The sequence below is a fragment of the Siniperca chuatsi genome, linkage group LG2 (assembly GCF_020085105.1).
Source record: "Siniperca chuatsi isolate FFG_IHB_CAS linkage group LG2, ASM2008510v1, whole genome shotgun sequence".
NCBI lineage: Eukaryota > Metazoa > Chordata > Actinopteri > Centrarchiformes > Sinipercidae > Siniperca > Siniperca chuatsi.
Genome location: NC_058043.1, coordinates 25,886,065 through 25,913,647, shown reverse-complemented (window position 1 = coordinate 25,913,647; position 27,583 = coordinate 25,886,065). Strand labels below are relative to the sequence as shown.

The following is a 27,583-nucleotide window of genomic DNA, read 5'->3' as shown; positions in this document are numbered from 1 at the left end:
ACACTCCCATGCAGTTGTGTTTGTTGTTTAGATGCAGCAAAGCTCACACAGAGTGAGAGAGTAGCAGCAAATATGATGAATAAGATCCAGTGTGTCAAACTGGATCCACGCAACCCGAGTGGTGTATACACATGCTGCTATACAAAAACATATGCAGCAAAATATGCATACTCGCTGTATTGACGCTGAATACCCTTGCACCATTACAGCACATACTTTATATTCTCTGTCTCCACTTCCATCGCTTTCTCTCCCACTTTAGCTAATCCTTATCCACCATGCTGGTGTCTAATTAGAATATTCATGTGCTAATTAAGGGGTGAAGCAGGTTCTCTCGTGTTGAGGAGACCAGGGGGTACATGGAGGTTAGCCTGGTATCACTTACCTCTGACACCGCTGAATACCAATTATTCTCCCTCACTCACCGCCTGCAACCCCTCTCCTGCCCTGACCTCACATGTGTCCACGTGCTCCTGCCTACAGGCTGACAAGCTGGGCTACACCGTTTCCATGACTCTATTCATCCTAAATTTTGAGTATAACATGGCTGTATGTATGTGGGTGTGGATATATGTTTTGTATTTCTGATGAACTGCATTTAAGTGGTTAGGGAACAGAATTAAGATTAGAAATAAGATTGCAGTAGTCGAAGGTTTAGGTAAGGGTTTAAACAGTTAAACAGCTGCGTATGTTTATTTCTATATATGTGGTACTAAAAATAGATTTGTCTGTCAGTCTACTATGGAAGAAATCCATTTCTAATGAAGTACAACTCTAGTGCAGCAGGTAGCAGAGTGGGAGATGTCAGGGTGCCACAGCTGGTGTGGATGTTCTCCCTTTGTGCCCTCTTTCCATGGCTCCGGTTCCACTGGCAGGCAGAGCTGTTGTCTTTCATTACCCCAGGCTGTCTCAATCGCCCATGAGTCCTGGATTGGAACGGTCTGGCGTGGCATGGTGGGGTGTGGCCCGGTGCCAGGCTGTCCGCCAGGCTGATGCCAGCTCAATGTTGGATTGTCTTGCCGTCGATTAAGACATTGCCTGGACTGCCTGAAGGACATGAGTGCCCACAGCCTGGCTCCATTAGGATCTGCAGGGATACAGGCTGAGTGCAGACGTTCTAAATGGGTCTGGGGCGTTATTGTCTCAGAGACGCTGACTTTTGTTAACTTGCCGCCTAGCACCCAAGCTCCAGGAACCAGACAGCCAAGCCATCAGAGGATTGTGAGCGGGTTGCTGAATGAAGAATATTGATGCATGTAGGTGGATGTTGACTGCTTTTAGCCAACATTCAATCAAGAAAATATTTACTCAATATCCACCTTATTATGTGCACCTAGCTAGTACAGAATTGGACCTGTATTCAGAAAAGCCTGCATTGTTTCAAACCATGTCTTTTCTTTCCACCCTCTCTTGTAGATAATGATTTTCTATTTTGGTCTAGGTCAGGTATTCACTAATTTAAGTATCCATATATTGCTAATGTATTCGCCTCCTTTCAACAGCTCTTGGATAAATATTCACTACAAAGCAAAATGTTTACAGATATTGAAAGTCAAGTCCATTCTTTCGTCCGTTCTATCGGTTACCTGCTTTACCCGTAAGACTTTTTGACACCAGCCTATTGCTTAATCTCATTTGTTTACAATAGAATTCACCTAATACATCCACAAATGTTAGACCCCATAAGGGCCCTGTGGGACAATGATTTGGAGGAAATACCAAATGACCATATTTTGCATTGTATTTGCAAAAGACATAAAATGCCAAATCATGCAGTGTACTGTAATCTATAACAATGTTTCCTCTACATGTGATTAATGCCAGCATTTCCTGCAAACTGTATATTCATATTTTGCCTATGTACATCCTACAGTAACTACTGGACAGAGATTTCCAACATTATATCAGTATATCATAGCTCCCCACTGACCGTTGTTATTGTTTTATTGTCTGGAATCAACTAAATGTTCAGAACCATCCACATGTATTTTGGTCTATTGTGACCAGATTTTGGTGACCACATGCGCTCTTTTTGCTATTTGATGAAAGACCTGACATGATCTGCTGCTGCAGAACAAGAATCATTCGACTGCTATCTAGCATTGCTGCTCTTATCTGTTCGTGACATGCTGGAGCCAGCAAGTCTGACAACAGCATGTTCATCATGGTCATATTTACTTACTCATGTCCCATCCATTGTATGATAATGCTCAGTTGGATGATTAACTAAACTTCATGCCCAGTCGTGTTGCATGCTTTATTCTAGCAGCTTTATTCATATGTGACTCACAGCTTTTATTTATCCAGTATGTGACTCTGAGCTGTTTGCGTAAATGTGGAGGCGTATCTAATCAAGTGGATTCTGAGTTTATATCTCAGATTTTCCTACGTATCTGAGTAACTGTCTCTACAATGGGATTCAGAGAACAGCGCGCTGCTTGCAATAAATCACCGCTGGTTTGTGTTCTCTTCAAACCAGTGTTGAGCTGTTTGTGTCCTCAACCCAACCTGAGAGACATCCCTGCGAGGGATAAAGAGAGGAGTGGATGATGAAGATGGAGACAAAACAGACTTCTCTGCATATTTTTGGTACTAACTGGGAAAAGATGTGAAAATAGAAAATATATGTAGAAATGTACTGTATTTCACTGTCAGAACCCCCCAACTGCAGGTACTTCACTTGTAACTATAGATATCTATCTCAGTTTTTCATTGGCAGTGTGGATGTGTAACTGAACTGAAATAAATTGAACTGATTTTAACTGAATTAAAATCTAATGAAATGGAATCGAATAGCATGAAATCAAATCGAATAAATTTAATTGAAGTGATCTCAGCTGAACTAAACTGAAACTGTAGTGGGGATCACTGACACTGAGGGTCACTGAGGTAGAGCATCAGTGTAGTCAAAGGAAGGAAGGGAGCCAGCCTCTACAGTTAGCCACGAGTACTGGGCCATTTGAGACAGATTGTAAGTGACAAGCTAATGACTTTGGCCAGTCGGAGCCTGGCAGGCCGGAACTTAGTCCACAAATGACAAAAGTAACAGCAAGTCTGTCACTCGTCTGGCCTCTTTCTCTTTATCCACTTTAAGTGGTCCTTTACCAAGTGAAAATGCACACTCAGCTCAGGTATAATTAATTCACCACTGTATGTGTTTTTCCAGAAAACCACTCGTCTCCATTTTCTTGTTCAACATCGTTTGTACCATATTTCCCCTACTTTGCTCTTGCTAACAAAGACACAGTCTCACTGGAACACAAGTCTGTTTACAAATCATGAGCAGCCAGGTTTTTCCACCTGCCCTGTCTGCTTCTTGGCTTGACTTGTTGAGAAGCTAACATTGATAGCCTGAAGCCATTTTCCTATTTCTTTCTTCAGTCTGCTAGATGGTAAACTACCTAATTTGGTCTCTGTGAAAAAAAAAGGATTGCTTTTTTTTTGTTGGCGGAGCTCTTTGTACAGGTGTTTCTGTGGCCTCTGATGGCTTTCAGCTATCGCAGATTAAGTCCATGAGGCTCAAGGCCTGTGGGGGAGTCTGGGCTGTTGCAGTTGGTTGTGAGACAAGAAGCTGTATTTCTTGCCAGCTCTGGACTCTAATCTAACAGAGAGATTTTCTGTTCAGCACTTCTATAGGACTCATAGAGAGCCCTTTACTAGCTTGTTAGGGCAGCCACTTTTGGACAGCAGAGTGTGATTGGCTTTGTGTGTGTGTGTGTGTGTGTGTGTGTGTGTGCTTGGTGTGTGTGTGTGTGTGTGCTTGGTGTGCACATGCACGTGCATACCCGGTGTAAGAGTCTGAGTGTCCCACCTGTTCCCACTCACTGGAGCATTAGCAGATATGTATGTGTGCCCTAGAAGGGCCATAAACTCACAACTACCCTCAGATGAGTGATATAACCATGCAAGATAGGATGCATCAGCCACACCTCCCACTGTGTGACAGCTCCACCTGCTGGCTCAGCTCCAGTCATTTCTCTTCACCTGACCAACGAAACAGGCGTCCATCAAAGCTCGAGTCTATTAGCTTCCTGCAGCCATCTGGTTCTATTTCTAGATTGATGTATGTGACGGGATCTAAATGAGACTGCAGAGAGACACATTCATTGGAGGCTCTATTTACTGAAGCGTTCTATGAGGGGAGATGGTATTGATATTTCATTATGAGTCAAATAAAGGGCAGCCAGTATTGAATTTTCATTAATAGGGTTGTTTGGTGCAGATTTACATGTCTGCGCACTTCATAATGACATGGAGTGATACTAAATGACTCCAGCTGGGTGTTTTAACTGCCCGCAGTGGTTTGACCAATCAAACAATCAACTGCATCCTTCACGACTGAAAAAAGTGTAGGAGGGAGAAAGGAGATATAGAGATACACAGAGACTGGCAGAAAGACAGACAGAGAGATAGACAGATAGGGAACAGACAGGCGGAGAACACTGAGCAACCAAGATGTGATGAGAAAGATAGCAAGAGATCAAAAGAAGCACAGAATGGGAGTTAACAAAGAGAAAAGAACAAAAAAATAGGGGAAAAAAAGCTAAGAAAAAAAAAACACAACTCAAAGACATAAAAAAGCAAAGAAGAAGCCACCTAAGCAGGAAGCAATAACTCCCCCATCTACATCTACAAGACCTCTGCCCGCGTTTGTCTTGTTCCTCCAGGCCGTCCCTGACATCAGTGCCACTGGCTGTCAAGTTAGAAAGCACGACCCCGGAATAATTGCAGCAAAAACTAGCCTAGCAAAAAAACCAACATTCGACTATTGATAGGACGCGTTGTGGATGCTTAACAAAGCAGTAGGCCTTGTGCACCGAACACAGGCCTGTCCTTGAAATTCATTCTCTTTTGCTCCCTGACTTTGCTCTGGCACAATGGAGGTTTGAGCCAAATGGATTAATAAGAGAAAGAGACCACAAAGCAGATAGGCTTATACTGAAACACACAAACACACACAGAGTCGTCTTTCCAGTGGCGTGTCTGGGGACAGACTGAACTTTCAGCACCATGTACAGTGCCACAATGCCCCAATGTGGATGCACTGACTTTCTGCCTCTTAGTTTTTTGGTGTTTCTTATCATGGCACTGTTATATTGCAGTGTTTGCTGCAGTACACTCTGGGGCAACCCCCCCCCCCCATTGTAACTGGACTGGATGTCCACATCCTGGTATTATCTGCAGCACTGTGGCACATCTTAAACTGGCGGAGCCTCCATTAAAATGAGTGATGATCCAGGTCTGTTCCCACAGCGGAAAGCCAAGACTTTTAGGCAATAATGGATGGGCCTTTTACCAACACATTGCTCCCTCCCTGCTTCTTTGTGTATGCCTGTTCATGTGTGTGTGCTGTTTACTTTACTGAGCAAATAAGGTGTTCTAACAAACTCCAGTTGTTTTGTTGTTTCAGTGAGTGGGTAGCTGCGAAAGAAGAGAAGATGTGTATGTTAGTTTGGGGGATTTTCATTCATGCATTCACTTATTTATTCATTCTTATGTCACATGGCAAAAATATTTGTTGACTGAGTCCTCTGTCCGGGTTTGTTGCAGCATTTGATATACCATTCCCTAAGTATGTTTTCTCTTTTTCTGCTTCTTTTTTACAGAAAGTGTCTCAGTATACCATTATTGTCCAGGCCACTGACATGGAGGGAAACTTGAATTTTGGCTTGTCCAACACAGCCACAGCCCTAATCAGCATTACCGACATCAATGACAATCCCCCAGAACTGACAGTCAGAACGGTGAGTCCAAAACTTTCCCTTCAATATTTTATTACTAAAAGGAGGGGTGGGGTCAAAAAAGGGGGAGGGTTATGTACTTTTTCCTTTTGCTGAAGGGAGGGTAGATTTACTTTTTGGGAGAGCAGGAGAGGGTCTTTTAACTTTTTAACTTTTAACTTTTTTTAACATTGTGATGATGTCACATATTTTTAAACCGCTTTTCTCGGCTCGAGGAAAGTTTTACAAATTTAAAACCTGCATGCATCAAAAATTCATAATAGCAAGAGTCATTATTGACCATATTTGTAATTCAAGGTGTCCTGTCAACAGTTTGCCAGACATCTCTTTTATAATGGTGGACTATGGGGAAAATGCTTTTTGGGCCGCAGTTTCACCTCCGGGCTTGACCTCGTGTTTTTAGCAATTAGTCGCTGTGCTACCCCACTGTCCCATTAGCAAAATCAGAATCAGCTGTATCAGGGTATATTATTCTTAGGCCTGTAATAGGTCTTTCTCCAAGTGAAAGGCTGCTCTCTGATATTATAAGAAAATACATTATCTGGTTCCTGTCAAAGACAACAATCATGCAATGGTAGTTCAACTGAAATATGGACAGATATATAAAGAATGTAAAACAACACAGTGACAGATAAAGAAACACTGTGCAAACAACATATGGAGAGACAGAAAAAGGTACTGTGACTGAAAGTGAGATCGAGATAAGTTTTGGTGATGGGAGGTGTACTCCTCCCTCCCTTCCGCTCTGTGTTTTCCCTGCCAGCGGGGCCTCTAGCGGCCACCGTTTGTCTACAGGCTTCTGGCCCTGGTCCCTGATACCTCCACATTGGTCTGACAGGAAGCCATGCTACAGCTGGCCCACTTCACTATGGCAGTGTGGGTGGTTAGGAAGGGAGTTGTTTGTTTTTGAGAGTGAGGGTTACTATATGAAAGGTCATTGATGAGGAAACAGCAACTGAAAGCCGAAGCTCTTTCATGCTGAGTGTGAATGCTGTGCATGTATGTATGCACGCACGCCTCTGCATCTTTCCCCATATATAGCTCGGATTCTCTATTCTCAGCCTGGTCATAGAACAGAATCAAATGCTGACCGCAGCCTGACAGACCTACAGGATTGTAGCTGCTCTTTATGTGAGCGCTTGGATTTCTGAGATTCCAGAGAGAGACAGATGCTGTCTGCAGCCGAGCTCAGAGGCAGAGCGAGCAGTGTGTCAGCGTCACACACTGTGATCCCTGTCTCCTCGGCGGGGCCGTCGGCAGCGTGCATGCCAGTACAGTTCCAGCCGCATGCTCAGATAAGAGCTCCCCAGCTGTCAGGGGTAGAGCTCACCGAGAAAGGCTGCCGCTCCGCTCAGAACTGCTCTGTCCCCGTCTGTGGTGCTGGCTCCATCACCGCTCTTCACTGGGGAGGAACTCTGGACCAGAGTCAGAAAATGGACATGCTGCGCTTCAATAGACGCACAAAAACACATGTAAATTGTCCTTGACATATCCAGTACACGCTGATGAGACATGCACATACATGTATGCTCACACACACTGTGATAAATGCTTGTCCTTCACTTAGACCCAAACAGCAATCACATGAAACATCCACGGCAATTGTTCTCCACCAGACGCCATTTCCACTGCTTTGTCAATCTCTACTTTTTGTTTTGCTTCCCATAAAAGCAACTACACTTGGAGCAGTTCAGTAATTATTTGTGCATGACAGATGCGAGAAGAATTCATTGCTCTCTAGGGGAGGCATAGAGAAAACATAAGCACACTAATTAAGTGAAATTGCTTGCGGGGGCGTAAACCAACTGATATATAGCATCTAATTTGAAAAAAATCCAAGTGTTTCATTCATATCACCACATGGGCCTGAACGCGCCATGTTACTGCTATGTTCGGCATTATGTGATAACAAAAAGACAAGGGTACTTCTAATCTATCTAATCAAACTATCTAATCAAGTGTATCCCACCTGTGCTAAAGTGTACTCAGTGGTTTGTCAATCACCAGGCTATGATGACGAGCAGGAGAGTTGCTTGGGAGACTTGTGGGGTGAACTCCGAGACACCCAGGCTTACAGATCTGAATGAGTGCTGAGTGCTGTTTGTGATTCACCTGTAGAGCTGCAGCTTCTAAATACCTGAAAGAACTGGAGAGACAAAGATTATTACCATTCACCACTTTCCTCTGTTCAAAAAGTGCAGACTGCTAGAAAAAGCAGCCTGATATGTCTGTATATCATGAAAAATGAGAGTGAGGGTAGACGCCTGTTGCCTGTAGCTATATCTTTATTACACCATAGTGAAGACATTACAGCTGTCTTAAGTGGACTGATGTCAGTCTGATATTAGTAGGAGTCTGTTGTGGTACATTTATTCCTACATAATGATGTCATTACCATTTGGTGTTGTTTTCAACACCCCATGAAGAAAAGGAAGAGCTCATTTAGTCTTGTTTGAGCGTAGCTTTGCCGTCTAAAATGGAACATTTTCATTTGCAGAGTCAGTTTTCAGTAAGAAGGTAGTAGATTTCCCCTGCTGGGCATTGCACCTTGATGCTGATATTATTTTCTAAAATGATTTGGTGTCTGTACAGCACTGTAGCCCCACTAATTTCTCCTGGCTGGACTGCAGCTCAAACGTTTGAAGGCTAGTCATGTCAATAGACAGTTAAAAACATGAAAAGCAATAATTAGAAGTTGTCAGGCATAAATGACCCTCTAATAACTGGTTTTTGTTTGGTGCTGACCTTCATACATATGTGATCTATTGATATGTCGGAGGTTCATAAAATAATTCATAAAAGACTGACATAAAGTCGATGGTGCTTATGCTTTGAATGGTGAAGTTGTAAAAAAAGTAATTTTCTCCCCAGGGTCAACAACTGTTGGCCTAAAGTGCCCCTACCTCACCCCCTGCTCATGTATTTTTGTCTGCCTGTTCTTTAAATTAGACTAGAAGAAATATACCGTCTTACTAGAAGAAATAGCCAATTCATTCTTTTACAAATGAAAAACTGAATTCATAAGCAATAAAACACGCCCTTTCTCAATTCAATCCACTCAGGAGTTTTGCAGACACAGTCTTACTTGGTCTTGTATGACCAGTAACTTATGGCGGCTAATGTTAGCTAATGTTAGCAAACTTAGATAGATAGATAGATAGATAGATAGATAGATAGATAGATAGATAGATAGATAGATAGATAGATAGATAGATAGATAGATAGATAGATAGATAGATAGATAGATAGATAGATAGATAGATAGATAGATAGATAGATAGATAGATAGATATGGCGTTTAATTAGTCTCAAAACCTGCGCACATAAAAACCAGGTGCGTACACATGATACGAGCGCACGGAACAATATCCGTGAGCTGAAAAGCATCCTTGTGAGGGAGCATTTCCTTTCCGTGTGCACAAATGCGGTACTGCAAGGACGGGGCTGTGGCGAGCACGAGCTTGACCCCCCTACGTGCTCGCAACTGCTCACTTGCCCGCTCGTCAAGTTGACTTTTGAGACTTTGGAGGCGGGGATCCAATACACAGTGGCTGGTCTCCGCTCCTTTGATTGGTCACTTTGAATACTGATGACCTTTGATTGGCTGTTTGGTTTGCTCACTGACAGTCGAAGACAGGCACTGACCATAACGAACTGTAACTGACATTAATGAGTCAGGTCACTAACTTTATGACTCTTCTCTACTTGTGCTACTGTTATGCTATGTTTTTAGAGGTATCCAGTACATGTGTGGCCAAATCATGAAAGTGAACTACACTGAATCACTATAGTCAATGATGGAATAGTAGCCATTATACACAATACGTTACTTCCTTGTTAAAAGTTTATTAAAAGGCCATGAAAACCACAGAAACAATCATAATGTGATTATTGTTGCAAATAATAGGCTGCTGAGCCATTAACCTTATAAACAGTGCTTGTATAGGCCTAGTTTTGGACTGAACTGAACGTATTAGCTTGAATTAGCAAGAGACTGAATGTACAACTAAACTGAAGTCAGTCAGAAGCAGTGATGAATGTCTCGGCTGTATGAACGGTGATGCATTCACTCACTGTTGTACATTCTGAAAGGCATTTAAACGTTGATGCAATCGCCTTAGCTTTTGAAAAAAGGGAACAAACTACATAGTAAGTGACTATGAATCTTTAAATTGAACTGAACGACACAATTCGAATCAGCAAAGTGATTCATGATTTCCACCTCTATATGTTTTAGCATTCAGCATCCCTTTACTGTACTTTGTGGCCACAGCAGCCGCTGTTACACATTCTTACTTTAAAGCTAAAATAGTCAAAGTTTGGCGACAAAAACATTTTGTTTAAGAAATTGAATTAACTGTTCATTTTCAACATAAAATCTTTGTTCATGGGGGTTTTGTTTTGACCCTGTTCATCCTCTTTGCAGGCCTTCAGAAAATGTGTCTTCACCTAATGTTGCTGAACAAGCTCCAAAGATTTTCCTCTAATAAAGTTCTCTTTGTTGAATGTTTAAATAGGCAAAGCACATAAAGTTTGTATATAAAGCCCTATAAAGCCAGAATCTGTAAAACTGACAAAACCTTTTGCAACAACTCAAATTAAAGTTTAATGATTCTTTTTATTTTTGTCTCATTTAAATTTTATATTCACTGGCAAAGTAGACTGAGGACCCGTTGGACAATTACCTACAATTGAATCTTATTTGCCTCGCTCCTTTTTCCCCCTTCTTTGTAACTACAAAATCCTTCAGAAACTCGAAGTCTGTGTCTCTAGTGGCTTATCAATGGGTCCACATTGCATTTTAGAGAGAGTGGCCATTTTGGAAGCGTCCTCCCAGCACCATTGTGTATGCCTCTGAGAGAGCATATTCCATTTGGCCGTCTGACAGCGCGGCACAACAAGCTTGGAAGGTTTGTGGTGGTGTTTGTGCTAAAGCTCGGGGTGAAAATGAACTGGAGGAGTCTACACACCAGAGACTGAAAGTGCATATTTAATTTGTTCTGTGCTTATCAGCCTGGTCGTACTGCAGGGGATAGGAGAAGAGGAGGCAAGGAGGGAGGGAGGGAGGGAAAGAAGAGGAAGAGACGAATCGGGCAGTTTGGACAGTGCTTCAATCCCACGATGATGAAGCCATTAAAGTGAACAGCAGCTGGCAGATACACACCACAAACAAGTTAACGCTTCACAAGAGGAAACAGGGATTATCGTCTGACACTGAGAGCTTTTAGTGTGGATGTGTGTGTGTGTCTACCTTTGAGTGCCCATCCCTCTGTAGCCAGATAAATCCCTATAGAGAAGGACATGTATCCCATTGCACTGTAAATTCTTCTTCAGGCTCTGCAGCTGTCACCAAGTTTCCTCGTGAGTTAGTTCAGAGGGGAGTTGTTTCAGATTGCAATATAATGAAGATCATTAGCCAAAGATTATTCCTACCGCTGCCTTAATTACAGCACTTATCTAATTGCTTATTAAGATCTAGATTTGGTGAATGCACAGAATCTAAATTAAATGGGTAAACACTTAATTGAACAAATCCATTAGTTCAAATAAAGAGTTTCATATGAGCAGACATGGCATGGAATAAGGGACAGCATTAACATAATGGAAGATATGATTCTCTATTATCCACATTTAAACAAATACGTCTCTTGCCATTTTTTTCCTCTCCCATCTTTCTAATTTCTCCCCTTTTATTTTACTACCACTTTCAATTCATGTTTCAATGTAATGAGCATTATTGGCATGACCCTAAAAGCAGTTTGTTTTCATAATAACAATTATGGAAAATGCTAAAAGATTGATGGTGGCACAAGCAAGTGTTTAAAATCTCAATAAATCAACTTATTAACGTGCATTAGCCGACTGCTGGAACAACATCACTAATGATAACCCCCTCTCTCTTCTTCACTTCCTCCCTCCCTTCTGCTCTGCAGTTTTCAGGGGAGGTGCCAGAGAACAAGGTGAATGTGGTGGTGACCAACCTGACTGTGGTAGACAGGGATCAGCCCCACAGTCCCAACTGGAACGCCGTCTACCGCATCGTCAGCGGAGACCCCTCTGGACACTTCACCATCCGCACCAACCCCATCACCAATGAGGGCATGCTGACAGTGGTCAAGGTAAAAATGAAGCTGTACATCTGGCTTCGCTACACACATCCTGATGTTTGATTTTTAGCACTTTCAAAATGAAAGTGAACAGTTCTCCATTATTATTCAACACTGCATCTTGTATGTTTCCTCCTGCTCTGAAGTGCCAGATGTTGATGACTGAGTACTTTGGTCTCACATTGTTTTCACAGAATTATGTCATTTCTCAAATTGGAACACAGTTAGAACCAATCTTGCAATCTTACACTAATTTTCCTTCCATCTCTCATCGTTCTGTATCTCTCTCTCCTCACTCCCACCCTATCGGTTCTTCTCTAGCCGGTGGATTTTGAGATGAATCGCGCCTTCATGCTGACCGTGGTGGTGTCCAACCAGGCCCACCTGGCTAGCGGCATCCAGTCCTCGCTTCAGTCCACAGCGGGAGTCACCATTTCAGTTCAGGATGTGAACGAGCCTCCCGTCTTCCCTGTCAACCCCAAGACAATCCGCTTTGAGGAGGGTGTGCCAGCAGGGACCACTCTTACCGTGTTCGCTGCACAGGACCCTGACCACTTTATCCACCAGATTGTCAGGTAATTTAAACAACATCATAATATGGAAAGTCATCAGTAACATAAGTACACTTTGGTCATCCTGATCAGCATATTTTGACCACCTGAAATGCTAAGATTATTCATTAAAAATTATTTTTTATTATCTTTTAATTTATATTTGGCCAACTGGTGGGAGCAAAATCAAGCTGTGATATGGTGTTAGCAACAAGTGCTTATTTACACTTCCAGCAGACACGGAGCAGCATCAGCATTCTTTTTGAGTTGTGTTTCTGGCCACCTGGCAAAAATAATATTCACTCTCCTTGTAGCGCTGTTTTGGTCTCCACTAACTCCTGAAAGAAAATTCTGGGTCTTTAGCTCCACTATGTTCACCAGCTAGTCGCTAACTTTATCTGTCTGCCGTTTGCTGCTGTTTGGTAGCTTGCACTGAGTAATTATTGTCTGTGGGTTCGTCACTTAGAGCAACCCCTTTCACTTACGTGTTATCATTTGATCCATTGTTAATTTAAAAAATATTGATTATAGCAGCTTTAAAGTGGTACTATAACAGATTAATCTCTTTTTCTAACTTATATTTAGTTATATAGTGTGATACATTTTAACACATCAGTTTTTTTTTCTTATTTAGTTTCCAGTTGCCTGATTATATTATATAAATTATAACTTATTTCTATTATAAATGCATACAACATTCAAGGAAACTAGTGACATAAAGAAAAAAGAAAAAAGGGCAAATCTAACAAACAAGATCATTTAATAAGGAAATGAGAAGAAGTGTCAGTTGATGGAAAATGCATGTAGCTTTAAGAAAATGTAGAATGAATTAAATAACCTCACTAAAGAAACATAATGTTATTTGTTCCATACCATAATTTTCCCATAGGTTATTTGTTAATTTATTTATTCATTTTGACAAAGTTTTAGTTGTTGTTAATGCCCAGCCATGGCTGCAATCACTGCTCATGCTACCTATTGCATTCTTCATCTATTTATTTCAAACCACAATCTGTTTTGTTATTTATTTAGATGAAAATGCAGATTCATAGATACATTTATGGTTCAGGTTTCATATTACAGTAGTCAGAGGTAGGACTGAAGCTCCTCTGTGTCGCCAGTGTTTACTCACAGTTTGTCCCTCCTCTGTGACATTCTCAACCGACCCCCCGCACACAGCCCAAGCTCCAGTTACCTTCCCGTTGCCAGGCAACTGGTGTGAAGAGGTCATCCTGTAATGAGTTGGACACTGTCTGTCTGCCCTCCTTAGATCCCTATCTTCTTCTACTCTTCTTCCTCATTGATCCCTCTCTCCATCCTTCCTAAATGGGACGACACACAGCAGGCATCGTTCCATCCAGGCATCGACCCTGTGTGATAGAAACTCCCACATGCCCACTAAGGTCCAGCGGCACCGTTCCACTCCATAGCAGCTCCAACGAGAGAGATTGATTTTTCTTAATGTTAGTGAGACGGCCTCTTCCACTGAGGAACCCAGTAGAAATGTTACTGAATTGAAAGCGAGGGAGGTAGTGGGAGATGTACTAATATATATACTGTACAGAAGAGTGAGCAATATCCACATCTCAGGTTTCTTCTCCTAAAAAGACATGTCATGCAAACTAAGTGGGCTGAGGTCTTCTGCCCTTTGAGAGAAATAACTCCTCTGTTACTTCTCTTTTCTCTCATCTCTCCCTCCCTCCCTCTCGCTCCCACTGACCCTGTCACTTTCTTCTCTGTCAGTCTGTGGGTCTGTTATTGATGGAACCTCAGAGCTGCTGTCTTCTCCAAAGTAGCTTGCCAGCAGACGCTCAGCTCATACTCAGACAGCCTCATCTCTGCTGCTGCTGCTACTCTGTATATTCCCATTAGGTGACCTTGCTTGAACCATCGCTGAAGTACACACAAAAGACACAGGAATGCACAACCGTAGACTCCCAAACATGCACACGAGCACCCGCAGAGGACGAGTGAAAGGCCTGTGCATGAGCAATGGATGGGAGAGAAGCCCGCTTTTGTTTTTTTTATGTTTTTGAATGTCTTGTTTTTTTCTCTCTCTGGCGGAAAGGAAAGAAGAGATGATGTGAGGTCGAGCCTTTTTGCCAACTGACTTTACTGTTAGATGTGATCTAAGTGGCAGCAAGAGCTAATTTATGTGTGTGTGTGTGTGTGTGTGTGTGTGTGTGTGTGTGTGTGTGTGTGTGTGTGTGTGTATTTCTGTTCTTGTCAGTATTAGAATATTAGCCCCACAGAGTGAGGACATTTTTGTGATGTGAGGTCATGTTGGCTGGTCTTCACTTCTAAAGGTCTTCGTTCAGGGCTGGGGTTTAGGATTTAAGCGGCACTCCAGCAATTTAGTATTGCACGTCCATGAATCAGTCACTCACGAGAGACAGATTTAAAAAAGAATGGTCAAAATCGAAGCAGCATAGGCCGAGATATTCTGACATTTACACAATGTCTACGCAGCCTGAGTAGCAGAAGCAGCACGTTAGCAGAGCAGAACAGAAACATATCTGTTCCTTCACAAGCCCTTAGTCTCAAGTACAGCATGGGTACAATTCCAAAAAAGGTGGATTCTTCAATTCCCACAATGCAACTCAATACCGTCTTTCAATAGATTCTCCCAGCCGCCTAAATGACTACTTCTTTCAAACCTCACATCTCCAGTTTGTAATGCAATACTGGAGTTAAATATTTTATGAGCGGAGTGATGGATGAGTGATGAGTGGAGTGCCCTTATAAGGTTAGAATTAGTAGTGAGTATAAGATAAGGATTAATGTTAATTAGGATTTGGATTAACCTTTGTGTTTTGTTGACATTTGCTTTACTAAAACATTTTACATCATCATCAAGTATCATAGCTGACTAAACAATAACGTAGGGTATGTCTTTTGAGCTGTTAAAGAGGGGCCAGAGTCTCCAGGACCCCAAGTAGAACATTAGGATTAAGGGGGCCAGCAGTCCTCACAAGCATAGTAAGACACTTTGAACTGTCAGATGAAAATGAAGACAGCAGGAGGTGACATCTTGTTGGCACAGGAAGGAGATGAGAGTGCCAGGCATAATACGCAAACACCTAACCTGCAGGGCAACATCAGATCCTGACTAACACCGTATGACAAGCTCTTTCAGCAGAAATTCTATTTATTTTCATCTATTTATTTTATCCTCTCAAGAAAATATCAAAAAAATATGATGTCTGTCAATGTGTCCCCCTGTCTGTCTGTTTGCTAAGTGTGTACCAGTCCAGAAGTGTGTGTCTTTAGCTGTAGGTGGAATTTGTTTTCTCTATCTCTGGCTAACCAGTGTCAGCCTCCAACGCACTGCTGTAATTAAGCCTCCATTCCTCCTCACCACGTTTTCCACCAGTCATGCTTACATTCAGAAACACACCTCTGATCTCTCTCACTTTTTCTCTCTGTCTGCTTGTGTCTCTAACCCCCACCTGCTGTCATTGTGGCGACACGCTGACCATCTACCTACCAGTGAGACTTCTCAATTGTCTGCAATGAACTGTTTCTCATTAGTCGTGAGGAAGAAGCACTTCCTCCCCTCGGTCTGTTGTTAAGACTCGTCATAGTTGTTAATGGGATTTATATAGTTTAATTGCAGCTGTCACTTTCCACTGCGTTGATGTCATGACCGGTGACGGTGATGAGTTTCTGTGGCGGCTGTGTGGGTACAAAGAGCAGTGGAGTTGTTAAGAGCGCTGCTTGGTTGTTCTGCATATGGGTTCAGGTTTTCATCCGTCTTCATGCTAATGAGCTGCTGCTATGATAAGCTCGGTGAACATATGTTTCGCTCTCCATGTCACTGTAATGTTTCAAAGTGCTTGGCTGGTATTGCTAATTATGGTAATGAACATTCAACCTGATAATGGGTACTTTGGATCAACAAATAAAAAGTCTGCTGGAATTCAAGTAAAAATTGGCTGAAAAAGTTCATATATGGAATATGTTTCTGTATATTTGCATTTGGATTTATCTGCTTATCTTGCTTTCTCTCTGTCTGTCTGTCTCTGCGGATGTGTGTGTGTGCAGGTACTCCAAGCTGTCAGACCCAGCTAACTGGCTGAAGATCAACAGGACCAATGGTCAGATCACCACCATGGCCCTGCTGGACCGAGAGTCCATGTACGTCAGAAACAACGTGTACGAGGCCACATTCCTGGCATTCGACAATGGTAAGTCTGGTAAGTCAGGATGACTGTGTGATTATATGATAAACAGCAAGGCACATACAAGATTATAGAGGCACTTTTTAGCCACATTAGCAGCGTGGCTCTAGGGATGGCAATGTCGGTCCGCCACTTTGGTCCAGACTGAAATATCTCTACAACTATTGGACGGATTGCCAGGAAATTTGGGACAGACATTCATGGTCCACCAAGGATTAGTCCTAATGACTTTGGTGATCCCCTGACTTTTCCCCTAAATGCCACCTTGAGGTTGACATTTGTGGTTTTGACTGAAAGATCTCAAGAAATATTGGATGGATTGCCATGAACTTTGGTCCCCCTTAGGATGAATTGTAATAACTTTGGTGATCCCTTAACTTTTCATCTAGCGCCATCATCAGTTCTACTTTACCAATACTTGTACCTGTAAAACTAATAACATCTCTATCAGCCTCAGTGGTGTTGACTTTGTGTTCTAATTAGCAAATATTAGCATGCTAACACACTAAACCCCGAGATGACATTACACCTGCTAAACATCAGCATGTTAGCATTGTCATTGTGAGCATTTTAGCATGCTGATGTTAGCATTTTCCTCAAAGCACCGCTGTGTCTATATACTATATACCTGACATAGCCGCTAGCACAGATGATCTTGTTTGTTTGGTTTTTTGTCATTGTAAAATGCCAATTTACTGACTTTAATGACTTAAGTTAGCTCCACTAAACTCATCATGACAAAACAGAGGAAGACTTCCCATTTTAATTATATAATAATAAAATTATTTCATGGACCAAAGCTACACAAAAGCAGAGCAAACAGTTGTGGCAGAGAATTCCATGAATGAAAGTTGTATGTGTTAAATACGTCACACCCTTGCTACTTTCCTACCAGATACCCTGTAGTGTGGGTGAACTGTGATGAGTAGGACGGTCTGTTCAGAGACTGTACCGTATATAGTATACTGTATATAAATATGCACTGACCTTCACTGCCCTGTCTCTGATAGAAAAAAAATGTTAAAATATCTGTCTTGAAGGTCTTGAGTATCAGCCTCAGGTGCTGCAACAATGTAAGAAGCTAAAGAACTGAAGCACTACAAAGAGAGGTGCATGCTCTCTGTGTAAGTAGAAGGGACCCAGGTGTTTTTACTCTAGTGAGAAATGAGGGGTTGGTTGGCCTGAAGCACACCAACTTAAGCTCAAAGTGTTGACTGCCTATTGATTCTGGAGCCTAGTGTCAACAAGGGGATATATTCCACTTTGATTGAAATTCTCTTTACTTATTCTACTCAAGCGAAGCGTAAGAAGCAACAAAGCACCCAGCCAATCATAACCGACAAGACGGTCGATGGGCCTTGGGGCTTGGGGCAACAGACCTTTACATAGTTGATGCACCAAGTTACTGTCTGATAGAGGAAAAAAAGTTGAAATACAACACTGATGAGCTACTGCCATAAACTCTATCTATGCTGCACTGCATCAAGAATTTTGTTCAGCATGCTGACAGTCTGTGTGCAGGGGGATGTCAACTGAATATCAAGGCCACAGTCTGTTTGTTCAACAGAGCAGTGCACATACGTTCTTCATCTGTAGTTTGAGGTTGTAATGATCAGAAGTAATATCACTGAAGAATGTTAGTGATTGCCAGTAGTGGAAGAAATATTCAGATCCTTTACTCAAGTAAAAGTAGTAATACTACAATTCAGTACTGCTTAATTACAAGTAAACGTCCCAGATTCAAAATTTTACTTGAGTAGAAGTACAGAAGTATTATCAGCAAACCATAGTAAGTATCAAAAGTCAAAGTACTCATTTTGTAGAATGACCCCTTTTAGAGTGATATATATGTACTGCATATCATCCATCCATCCATCCATCCATTTTCTACCGCTTGGTCCCCGTTAGGGGGTCGCGGGTGACTGGAGCCTATCCCAGTGACTTCGGGCCTTAGGCAGGGCACACCCTGGACAGTGGGTCCAACTCGTCGCAGGGCGAACACAGACACAGACAAGGACAGACAACCATTCACTCACACATTCATTCAATACGGGCAATTTAGAGTTATCAATTAACCTACACATGCATGTCTTTGGACGGTGGGAGGAAGCCGGAGAACCCGGAGAGAACCCACGGTAACACGGGGAGGACATGCAGACTCCACCCAGAGAGATTGTGTGATGTTGGTCCGGTCCTGGAATCGAACCCACGAACCCACGATCTCCTTATTGGGAGGCAGGAGCTGTAGCCGCTCTGCCACTGTGCACCCTACTGCATATCATATGATTAGCAAATTATTACTGGTTACTATTATTTGTGATGAAAAGGGCTTAGTGATAATTTATATTTTGTTATCGTTCTACAAAACTGAGTCAGTGATTCTGAGCAAATTTTAAACACACGTTACCAAAGTTAGTTACTGAAGTTCTTGATTTACACGCGTAAAGAGCTTTTGTCAGATGTAATGCATAACAGTGGAACACAGTTTATTACACTGAACATCAGTTTTAATATTTCATATGTTATTTTGCATACATATATTGTGACATACTTTATATTGTTAATGGAAGAACACTCTTTTAATAACGAGCATGTCTTTGTATTAATCCTTATGTCCCTAACCTCTTCTGATGTTCTAACTGGTTGAGGTGAAGCTAATTCCTTCTAAATTTCTGTCTAACCTACTGTAATCTAAAAAATCATCATATATTAGAAGCAGATATGTTTTGTGTGTAAAATCTGAATGTTCAAAGTTACTAGTAGCTAAAAGTACAATATTTCCTTCTAAAATGTAGTAGAGCAGAAGTATAACATAGCTTAAAATGGGAATACTCATGTAAAGTACAAGTACAGTACACAGTACTTGAGTAAATTTACCACTGGTGGTTGTAATAATTATCTTATCCCATCAACTGATTATATTTGATTAATTTCACGGATTTTTCCATAACTGCAGGAAAAAAACTCAATTTGTGTGCCGTGTCAGCACACTGGAGTCTTTTGATCATTTTAACTCTGCCCATATGTTTATGTCAGTAATTTGAACCACATCCCAGTGAAACCAAACATTTTAAAATAAGAGAGGTTATAACGTTACACCTTAAGTATTTCTCTGTGACATTAAATATTTATGATTAATTAAGCAACAATCATGGTTAGATTTTGGAAGAAAGCATCCTTCTGTATTATTTATTATAAGAGAAAAGAGAAAAAAACTGAGCTAATCTGCTTCATTGGGACTGTTGGGTGTGGTTTGATCAGATTTGGCTGACAGTGGCCTGGCGACAGAAATAAACAACCCCATAACTGTCACGTTTTGATTCAGATGTTGCTAAATCCTGATTGTTGCATGGAAATATGTAACTGAGCCCCACCCACCGCAAACCAGTGAGACGAGCACAGACAAAACAGCAGCGACTATCTCAAAAGTGAAATAACCAAAAGTGCTCAAACTTTAGCAGATCTTCTGTTTACGCAGGACACCATCGCTCAAAGTAACCAGCTGACTGAGAAAATGTGTTTTTAAAGAGACATTTTTTATCATTTAGTCCAAGAGTTAAATATTTAACCTCACAGTAGAGTTTAAACACATTACAAATGTTTTCGCTGTTTTCATGTTGCATCGACTAGCAAAACAACTTCAAGTTCACTTTGCTTTTTTTTTTTAAAGCAAGCAGTGCACTTAAAAAACAATGAGGCGCATATTCCCAGCAGCATTTTGTACAGCGTGAAGAGCAACAGAAACAGTGTGGCAGAAAAACATTTCTCAGTCAGTTTAAGCGACGTTAAGTTACTGTGTGTGCTGTAATCAAAGCACATTAGAGGATTTGCTGTTAATGCATAAAACATCAAAAATGTGTCTCCCAACCTGATGGTTTTGTTCTGGTCTGACAGTCGTGAGAAACCCTGAATAACTTATGATGAGCTTGTGTTGCTGGATGCAGTGAAGGGTTAGCGTTTCCCTGTGGGCTTTGCAGAGTGCAGATAACAGCAATCTTTATGTGAGCGTTGTCCCCTCCAATATGAGTCTCGCCCAAGCCTTTTCGAAAAAAGCAGCCAGTTCTAAACACGAGGACTAAAAAATGTATGTGTCCTTTCATTTGTTCTGGCTGTTTTGTTTGTGTGCTCCACCACCAATGTGCACAGTATTGTCCCTCCAATTCCAGCCCCTTAAACAAACCAGTAAACAAAACCTTTTTCTTCCCATTTGTTTCTTTGCCTATATGCCTCATTTTCTCACTTCTACACATGAATCAGCTAGAAGAATGTAACTGAAATGGAAGGATTGTTTTGCTGTCTGCTGTCTTCTTGCTGTGTCTTTTCTCATCACACAACAACACAACAACTCCCCTTTCCTGCTTTTGTGCTCCATCTCCAATCATTTCATCTTTACTCCTCTGCCTCGCCGCCGTTCACTCCTCTCTCCATCGCTACGTTATTATCTCACCATCTCCTCCTTTGATCTCTTTGGCTCCTCTCTTTCCTCTCGCCTCCCCTCAGGCTCGCCTCAGGCCAGCGGGACAGGAACCCTCCAGATCTACCTGATCGACGTGAACGACAACGCGCCAGTGCTGATACCCAGGGAGGCCCAGGTGTGCGAACGTGCCCGCCCCAACTCCAGGATCAACATCACAGCCTCTGACGCTGACGCCGACCCCAACGTAGGGCCCTTTGTCTTCGAGCTGCCTTCTTTTCCTGCCAGCGTTCGCCGCAACTGGACTATTTCCAGACTCAGCGGTAATTAAATGCTGTACATTGTCTTCACTGCAGTTACGATTCATATTGCAAATATTTTTCCTACCCTTGTGATGTAACATTTAGGAGGTATGTGGGAATGATATATGACCATTCTGCATCCCCAGCTGAAATTAACCATAAACTTAACAGATGGGATGCAAAACCCCTCCGCAGAGTAACTGGCGACATCAATCAGGAGGCCAGGGATTGCTGTAAGCTGTGAGAGAAGTCCAAGTTTAACAAAATGTCTCACAAAGCTCACAGTGAGAGACGCGGGTGCCATCCAGTGTTGACGTACGATCTATCGTTTGTGACAAATGAGATCCATTCATCTCTCTGTCCCCCGAGCAGCCGATCTGTCACCTAATCCACCCAGATGGATGTATCACAGCAGTTGTCTTGAGGACAAATCTGATCACATACCTGGATTCTTCTCCCACTGAGGCTCTTGTCTTAGCTTGACTGAGTGATAGATGCTGAAGGTTATACGTTCTGTTGTTTTTTATATATCTTTAATGCCTCCTTGCATACATACATGTCAGAATGATTGCTGTGCAGTTTGTTTGGTTGCAGCTTTTATTTGGTATGTCATTCATACCTACGCACATGATGACATGATATTCTGCTGTGAACAAAATGTAATTTCTCTGCAGTACACTGTCTAATCTTATTTTCCCCTTCGTCTTCTTCTTCTCCCCCTTCATGTCTTTTTCCCTCCTACTCACTCCCCTCCATCTCTTAATGTTTCCCTCCTTTCTACTGTTTTCTCTCCATCATCAACACCATCTCACTCCCACTCTCCAGGTGACTATGCTCAGCTGAGGCTAAGGATTCCTTACCTGGAGGCAGGTGTGTACGGGATCCCCATCATCGTGTCCGATTCGGGGAACCCTCCTCTGTCCAACCGCTCTGTGATCAGAGTCAAAGTTTGTCCCTGTGACGATAACGGGGACTGCAGCGCCACAGGGGCCGTGGCAGCCGCTGGCCTTGGCACCGGGGCCATCATCGCTATACTCATCTGCATCATCATACTGCTCAGTGAGTACGACACAGTGAAAGGATCAAACCTACACACTATTGGATCATTATGAGTCAGTATGTATCGTACATCATGAAAATGACAAAATTCCCTTGTAAGACTGCTGAACAAACTGTTACACTCACATCTTTTCTCTATGACAGCTGTTCATAAACTGTGTCTTTTGAATACTGCTACTGTTTCCGTTTTTCACAGGCATGGTTCTGCTGTTCGTGGTGTGGATGAAGCGTAGAGAGAAGGAGCGGCAGGCGAAGCCCCTGCTGATCGATCCTGAGGACGATGTCAGAGACAACATCCTCAAGTATGATGAGGAGGGAGGAGGAGAAGAAGACCAGGTATCGTTTGAAGATAAATACATACATAGTTAACAAAAGTCATAAAAAGCTGCTAACCAGCAGTTGCATCTTTGAGAAATGTTATTTGTTTTAACACAAACTCTCATCTTTTGTTTGAAGATGGTATTTACTGTCTCTTACAGAAGGTCAGGAATTTATTGATAGATTAAATTAGATAACTTTATTTACCCCCATAAGGGAAACTAGTTTGGTCAACCAAGCACAGTGACAAGTGACAAGCACGAGTCAAACTAACACATATTCCAAAAGGACATTAGCATAGTCAGGAGCCTGCCAAGCCACAAAATTAAAAAACACTCATTATAATTTCCCACAGATCCAGGTGATGTATTCAAATTGCTTGTTTTATTCAACCATCAGTCTAAAACCCCAAAATATTCAGTTTACTATCATGTGTGACAAAGAAAAGCATCAAATCCTCACATTTGAGAAGCTGGAACCAGCAAATGTTTGGCATTTTTGCTTGAGAAACAAGTTAAACGATTAATTGATTATCAAAATAGTTGCAAATTAATTGTCTATCGTTCCGGCTCCACAATTAATAAATAAAAGCCGACCATAAGTGATGTTCCTGAAAACAGGACCAATAAAACAGGCAATAAATATGTGATGACACTTTCAAAATAAACCATTAAAATTATATCAAAAATACACTCCAGATCTCAGAAAGATCTCCTGTCATGGAAAGGTTTCATAACAGTGAGCCCAAACGTCCTTCTAAATTGTTCTGTGGAGTATCTTTGCAGCCTTAATGGTCACTCAAAACCTTTTACTACTAAGACCTGAAGTACAGTTTGAACACTCCTCCTGGTGTGAGCCCTTTTTCTGCCCGGAAATCATTAGAAAGTTATACACCTACTGCACACCACCTCTTCTTATCTAATATTGTTTTCTAAATAAATGAAAACCTTCAATAATGTTAAGCTCCAACAGCTTTGAGTAATTCAGAAATGTATTATTAAATATGCCATTTTTGATGCTTGCTATTTTCCAAAACCCACACACACCAGCGCATATCTAGTGCATAAACACATGCTAGTATCAGATGGCTGCAGTGTGCATAGCCATATTTTCACTCTTAAGCACCTTTGTGAGGATTTAGTGGGTACAATTATTTATCAGCTACAGCAGTTAAGAGAACTCAACAATCTGCTCTATTTACAACACATAAACATTTTAAATCGATTTTTAACCAACAGTCATAAACTGATTTGTATTAACCACAGACCATTAATTTGTTATGTACCGTTTAGTTTAGACTCACAGAATCAGCAATGAATATAGTTTAAACAGCAAGCACATAGTGCAGTTAGAATAATTAGCAGGTAAATATTAGCGGAGTAAGAGTTTTGTGAGAGAGAGAATGAGTGCGTATTGACTAGTCAAAGATGTCACCTGCATAATTGAAGAGGACTGTGACAGTAAAGTGTGAGGCTCATATTTAATATGTAATTTAAAAAAAGATGAGTGTTTGTTGTTCATATTATGAATTTAACAATAATTTAACATGTTCTTGCAAGCACTTTCAGTATTTTTTATCATTTCAGACTTCCCCTAACATCCTTGTTTCTAACATTAAAACACTATGAATTGTGGGTAATTCCCTCAAGCAAAGACTGCAGCACTGCAGATTTACAAAAGGGCTCAAAAGTCAGTTAGAAAGCACAGATCTGTAGCACAGATTTCTCTGCAGGTCAGTCCTGAGCCGTCGCAGAGTTAACAGGAATGCACATCAAAGTCTGTGAGTCAGTGAGGGCGGACAACAGGACCAGGCCAAAGCATATGTACCAGCCTGGAAACTGAGCAAAACACAATGCATGTACTGTATTTAGAGAATCAGTAGTTTGGAAAAAGGTTACTAATTTGGGGTTTGATTGTTAAGAGACCCAACTAAATGCTTTTAAAAAACACACATTGTAACAATAGAGTGGTAGTCAGTAAATCAGAAACAAATAGGTAGATTTGGCAAAAGTAGTAAATTACGAATAAAATAACAACAGATTAGGATGAACTGTCTCTCAACATTCCCTCTATGGCCTTCACCCAGGACTATGACCTGAGCCAGCTGCAGCAGCCCGAGTCTTTAGACCACATCATCAATAAGCCGGCTGGGGTGCGCAGGGTGGACGAGAGACCTGTGATTGCTGAGTCGCAGTACCCCGTCAGACCCAGTCTGCCCCACCCTGGAGATATTGGAGACTTCATTAATGACGTAAGAACAAGAATGGAGGAAATATTTTTTGGTGATGTGTTGTTTCCATATTCCTATTTATAAGATGAGCAGTCTAGCAATGTTAATGTTACCTGACTTGATGTGACTCATACAAAGGTTTACACAACATGAGTTCTGAAGGCTGAAAGATTCCCTTTTTGGGGGGGATCGTTAAATATTTCAAAAGAAAATGCAGGAATTCATTTTTTTGTCTCCAGAATTGTATTGCTGTCAGCAGGGATGCTGTTAGAAATATTTAGACCCTGTACACAGCTCGATGTCTGGCTCTGAAACAGCATTCAGACCATGATGGAACATTAAAACCCTAATGGGTGGGTGAGCAAGATGAGACAAGGTTTACTGCAACTTTTACAGTATGGCTACCTGAACCTGTTACCGTGTGAAAAATCATTACCTCCATTATATTGTTGATGAACAACAATGATTGGCCTAAATCACTTTTTGTTATATAGATCTAACCAGGGGAAATACTATAAAGTGGAGGTTGCAGATATTTCATTTTCTATCTGTCTATCTTTGTGTCTCCAGGGTCTGAGGGCAGCAGACAACGACCCCACAGCTCCTCCCTACGACTCCCTGCTGGTGTTCGACTACGAGGGCAGCGGTTCAACCGCCGGCTCCGTCAGCTCGCTCAACTCCACCAGCTCAGGGGACCAGGACTACGACTACCTCAACGACTGGGGCCCTCGCTTCAAGAAGCTGGCCGACCTCTACGGAGGAGGGGATGATGACTGAGAGTGGAGCGGCGGGCTGGGTGGGGCTACGGCAGGGGTCGGGAGAGGCTGGATCGGTTGGATGGAGGCTCCTAGAAACCACGTTCAGGGGCCAAGAACAACATGCAGTCTCCATGGTAGACATGTGAGGAACATGGGCTGCGTTAGTTTGCTCACAGCAACTGAGCCCGCAAAAACATGAATTCCGCTGCAACGCAACTGTATTCTGGCTTTATATTTTTTAGTGGCGAGTTTGTAGTGTGATGTTTTTTTTTTTTTATTTCCTTTTGCTGTTCTCTCACCACGCTGGACCCAGAGCTCTCTGGCGACAAATCAAGGCGGTCGTGAGAGACACGAGTAGTGAATTTGTGATTGATTGTTAAACCGACACCATCTCTTGCTTTAGTCTCACACTGAAGAGAATGTTTTTGAGAAGACGCTCTCTGACTCTCTTTCACTCTGTCAACTTGAATTTCCTTAGAACAGAAGCACTGTCATTTTATAAAGTGCCTTTTGTGGTGTGTTTTTGTATCAGACTCCTGCTATCTCAGGATCGGTTGCCATTCGTGCAGTACAGTGGAGGCGCGTTCTCTCGTTGCCCCCCTGCGCTCCTCAAACCAGCCCTGCCTGTCTCTCTCCTCTCCCCTTCACAGTGGTGCAGATGAACAACCCCAGCAGCCAGTCCCAGGAGGGAAGGACACAACCAGGGCAGACTATCGGATATCATAACCCAATGAATTATGGCCTAAAAGAAGCCAATATGAGTTGTTGTGGGGAAGACAACCCTCTTCTCCAAGGACCTGCTCAGTTTGACTCTCACAAGCATCACCTGTCAACACGCTGACAGTGTGTGAGACCATTTTTATACATGTGGGGGTTTTCTAATTTAGTGGAGAATGCCTGCCTTTCCTCTGTGGACTCATGAGTTTAGGAGCCTTTATGTTGAGACGCTTGCCTGCCCTGTATGGTTTTGTGTTGCTTTCTCCACAGTGTAAAGCTTATGTAGGCATGATCTGATTAGTCAGACAGTGTAAGAAGGTGGAACTTGAAATGACATGGAACAAAGGCATCTGAGAAAAAAATTTTGTCGCCTTGAACATTCCCATTTTTATAGGCCAACAAAACTATTAAAAGGTGCATGATTTTTTTTCCAAAATGTTTTACTTAAAGCACTTGTTACTATGTGGTGAGAATGTGAAAATAGTCAGCAGAAACAATATGAATATACTCTGTATAAAGACACTGAGAAAATAAAAATACTGTAAGATACCTATTTTTGAAGTATTGATGACATAAAAGTTGCTGCTCTTTCTCTAGCTCTTCATTGGGCTTAGGGGATTTTTGGCCCGTTCATTTTTAATATGTGGATATTTTTGTTTCTTTGTCTTCTGTTGAAGCATAATTCCATTTTTTAAGATGCCTGCTTATTATATTTTGCTTGTTTTTTTTTCTTTTGAGATTGTTTTCTAAAAACGCTGTCCTTTTATATGTGAAAACACAGCCTTCCCCTTTCACTCTGTATTGTCTCTGACAGACATGTTCCTCCTGATGGCCTCTGGCCTCGGGAGAGAGGAAGGTTCATTAGCCATGCCTGCTGATAGTTGTTCTATTATTCAGTGTCCTGGAATTATTTTAATCATTCATCTAGATACTGGATGTGTGCTTCAGAAAATAAACAAGACATGTTTTGAAAATGTGCCATCTTTTTTGAATATCCCCTACATGCATCATCTTCAGGTGTATGCTGAACTGTGTGACATGGCCGGATTGGTTCAATAGTGGTCATTGACATGACAACTTTTATCTCGACTAGCCTAGACTTAAAGGTGGTGTATGCGATTCTGGAGAAATCTAACACCATGACAAATACTATGATATAGAGCGAACAACGACACAGCAAGTAATGTAACTAACGTTAGCCAGGT

The 27,583-nt window shown here is 41.9% G+C and overlaps 1 protein-coding gene across 2 annotated transcripts in view; it reads left to right on the top strand.

Moving 5' to 3' along the window:
- The window catches only part of cdh4 (cadherin 4, type 1, R-cadherin (retinal)), a 188,716-nt gene extending 161,364 nt beyond the window's left edge, over nt 1-27,352 (top strand). The window contains exons 9-17 of one of the 2 annotated variants that reach the window (XM_044170949.1): nt 5,607-5,744; nt 11,675-11,860; nt 12,170-12,423; nt 16,444-16,595; nt 21,081-21,317; nt 22,122-22,355; nt 22,552-22,691; nt 24,760-24,924; nt 25,474-27,352. In XM_044170949.1, coding sequence (XP_044026884.1) covers nt 5,607-5,744; nt 11,675-11,860; nt 12,170-12,423; nt 16,444-16,595; nt 21,081-21,317; nt 22,122-22,355; nt 22,552-22,691; nt 24,760-24,924; nt 25,474-25,680 — 1,713 coding nt within the window. In that variant the 3' untranslated portion in view covers nt 25,681-27,352. The remainder of the gene's footprint in view (nt 1-5,606; nt 5,745-11,674; nt 11,861-12,169; nt 12,424-16,443; nt 16,596-21,080; nt 21,318-22,121; nt 22,356-22,551; nt 22,692-24,759; nt 24,925-25,473) is intronic. The other variant, XM_044170958.1, reaches the window with a different exon arrangement.
- Nucleotides 27,353-27,583: the final 231 nt, after the last annotated feature.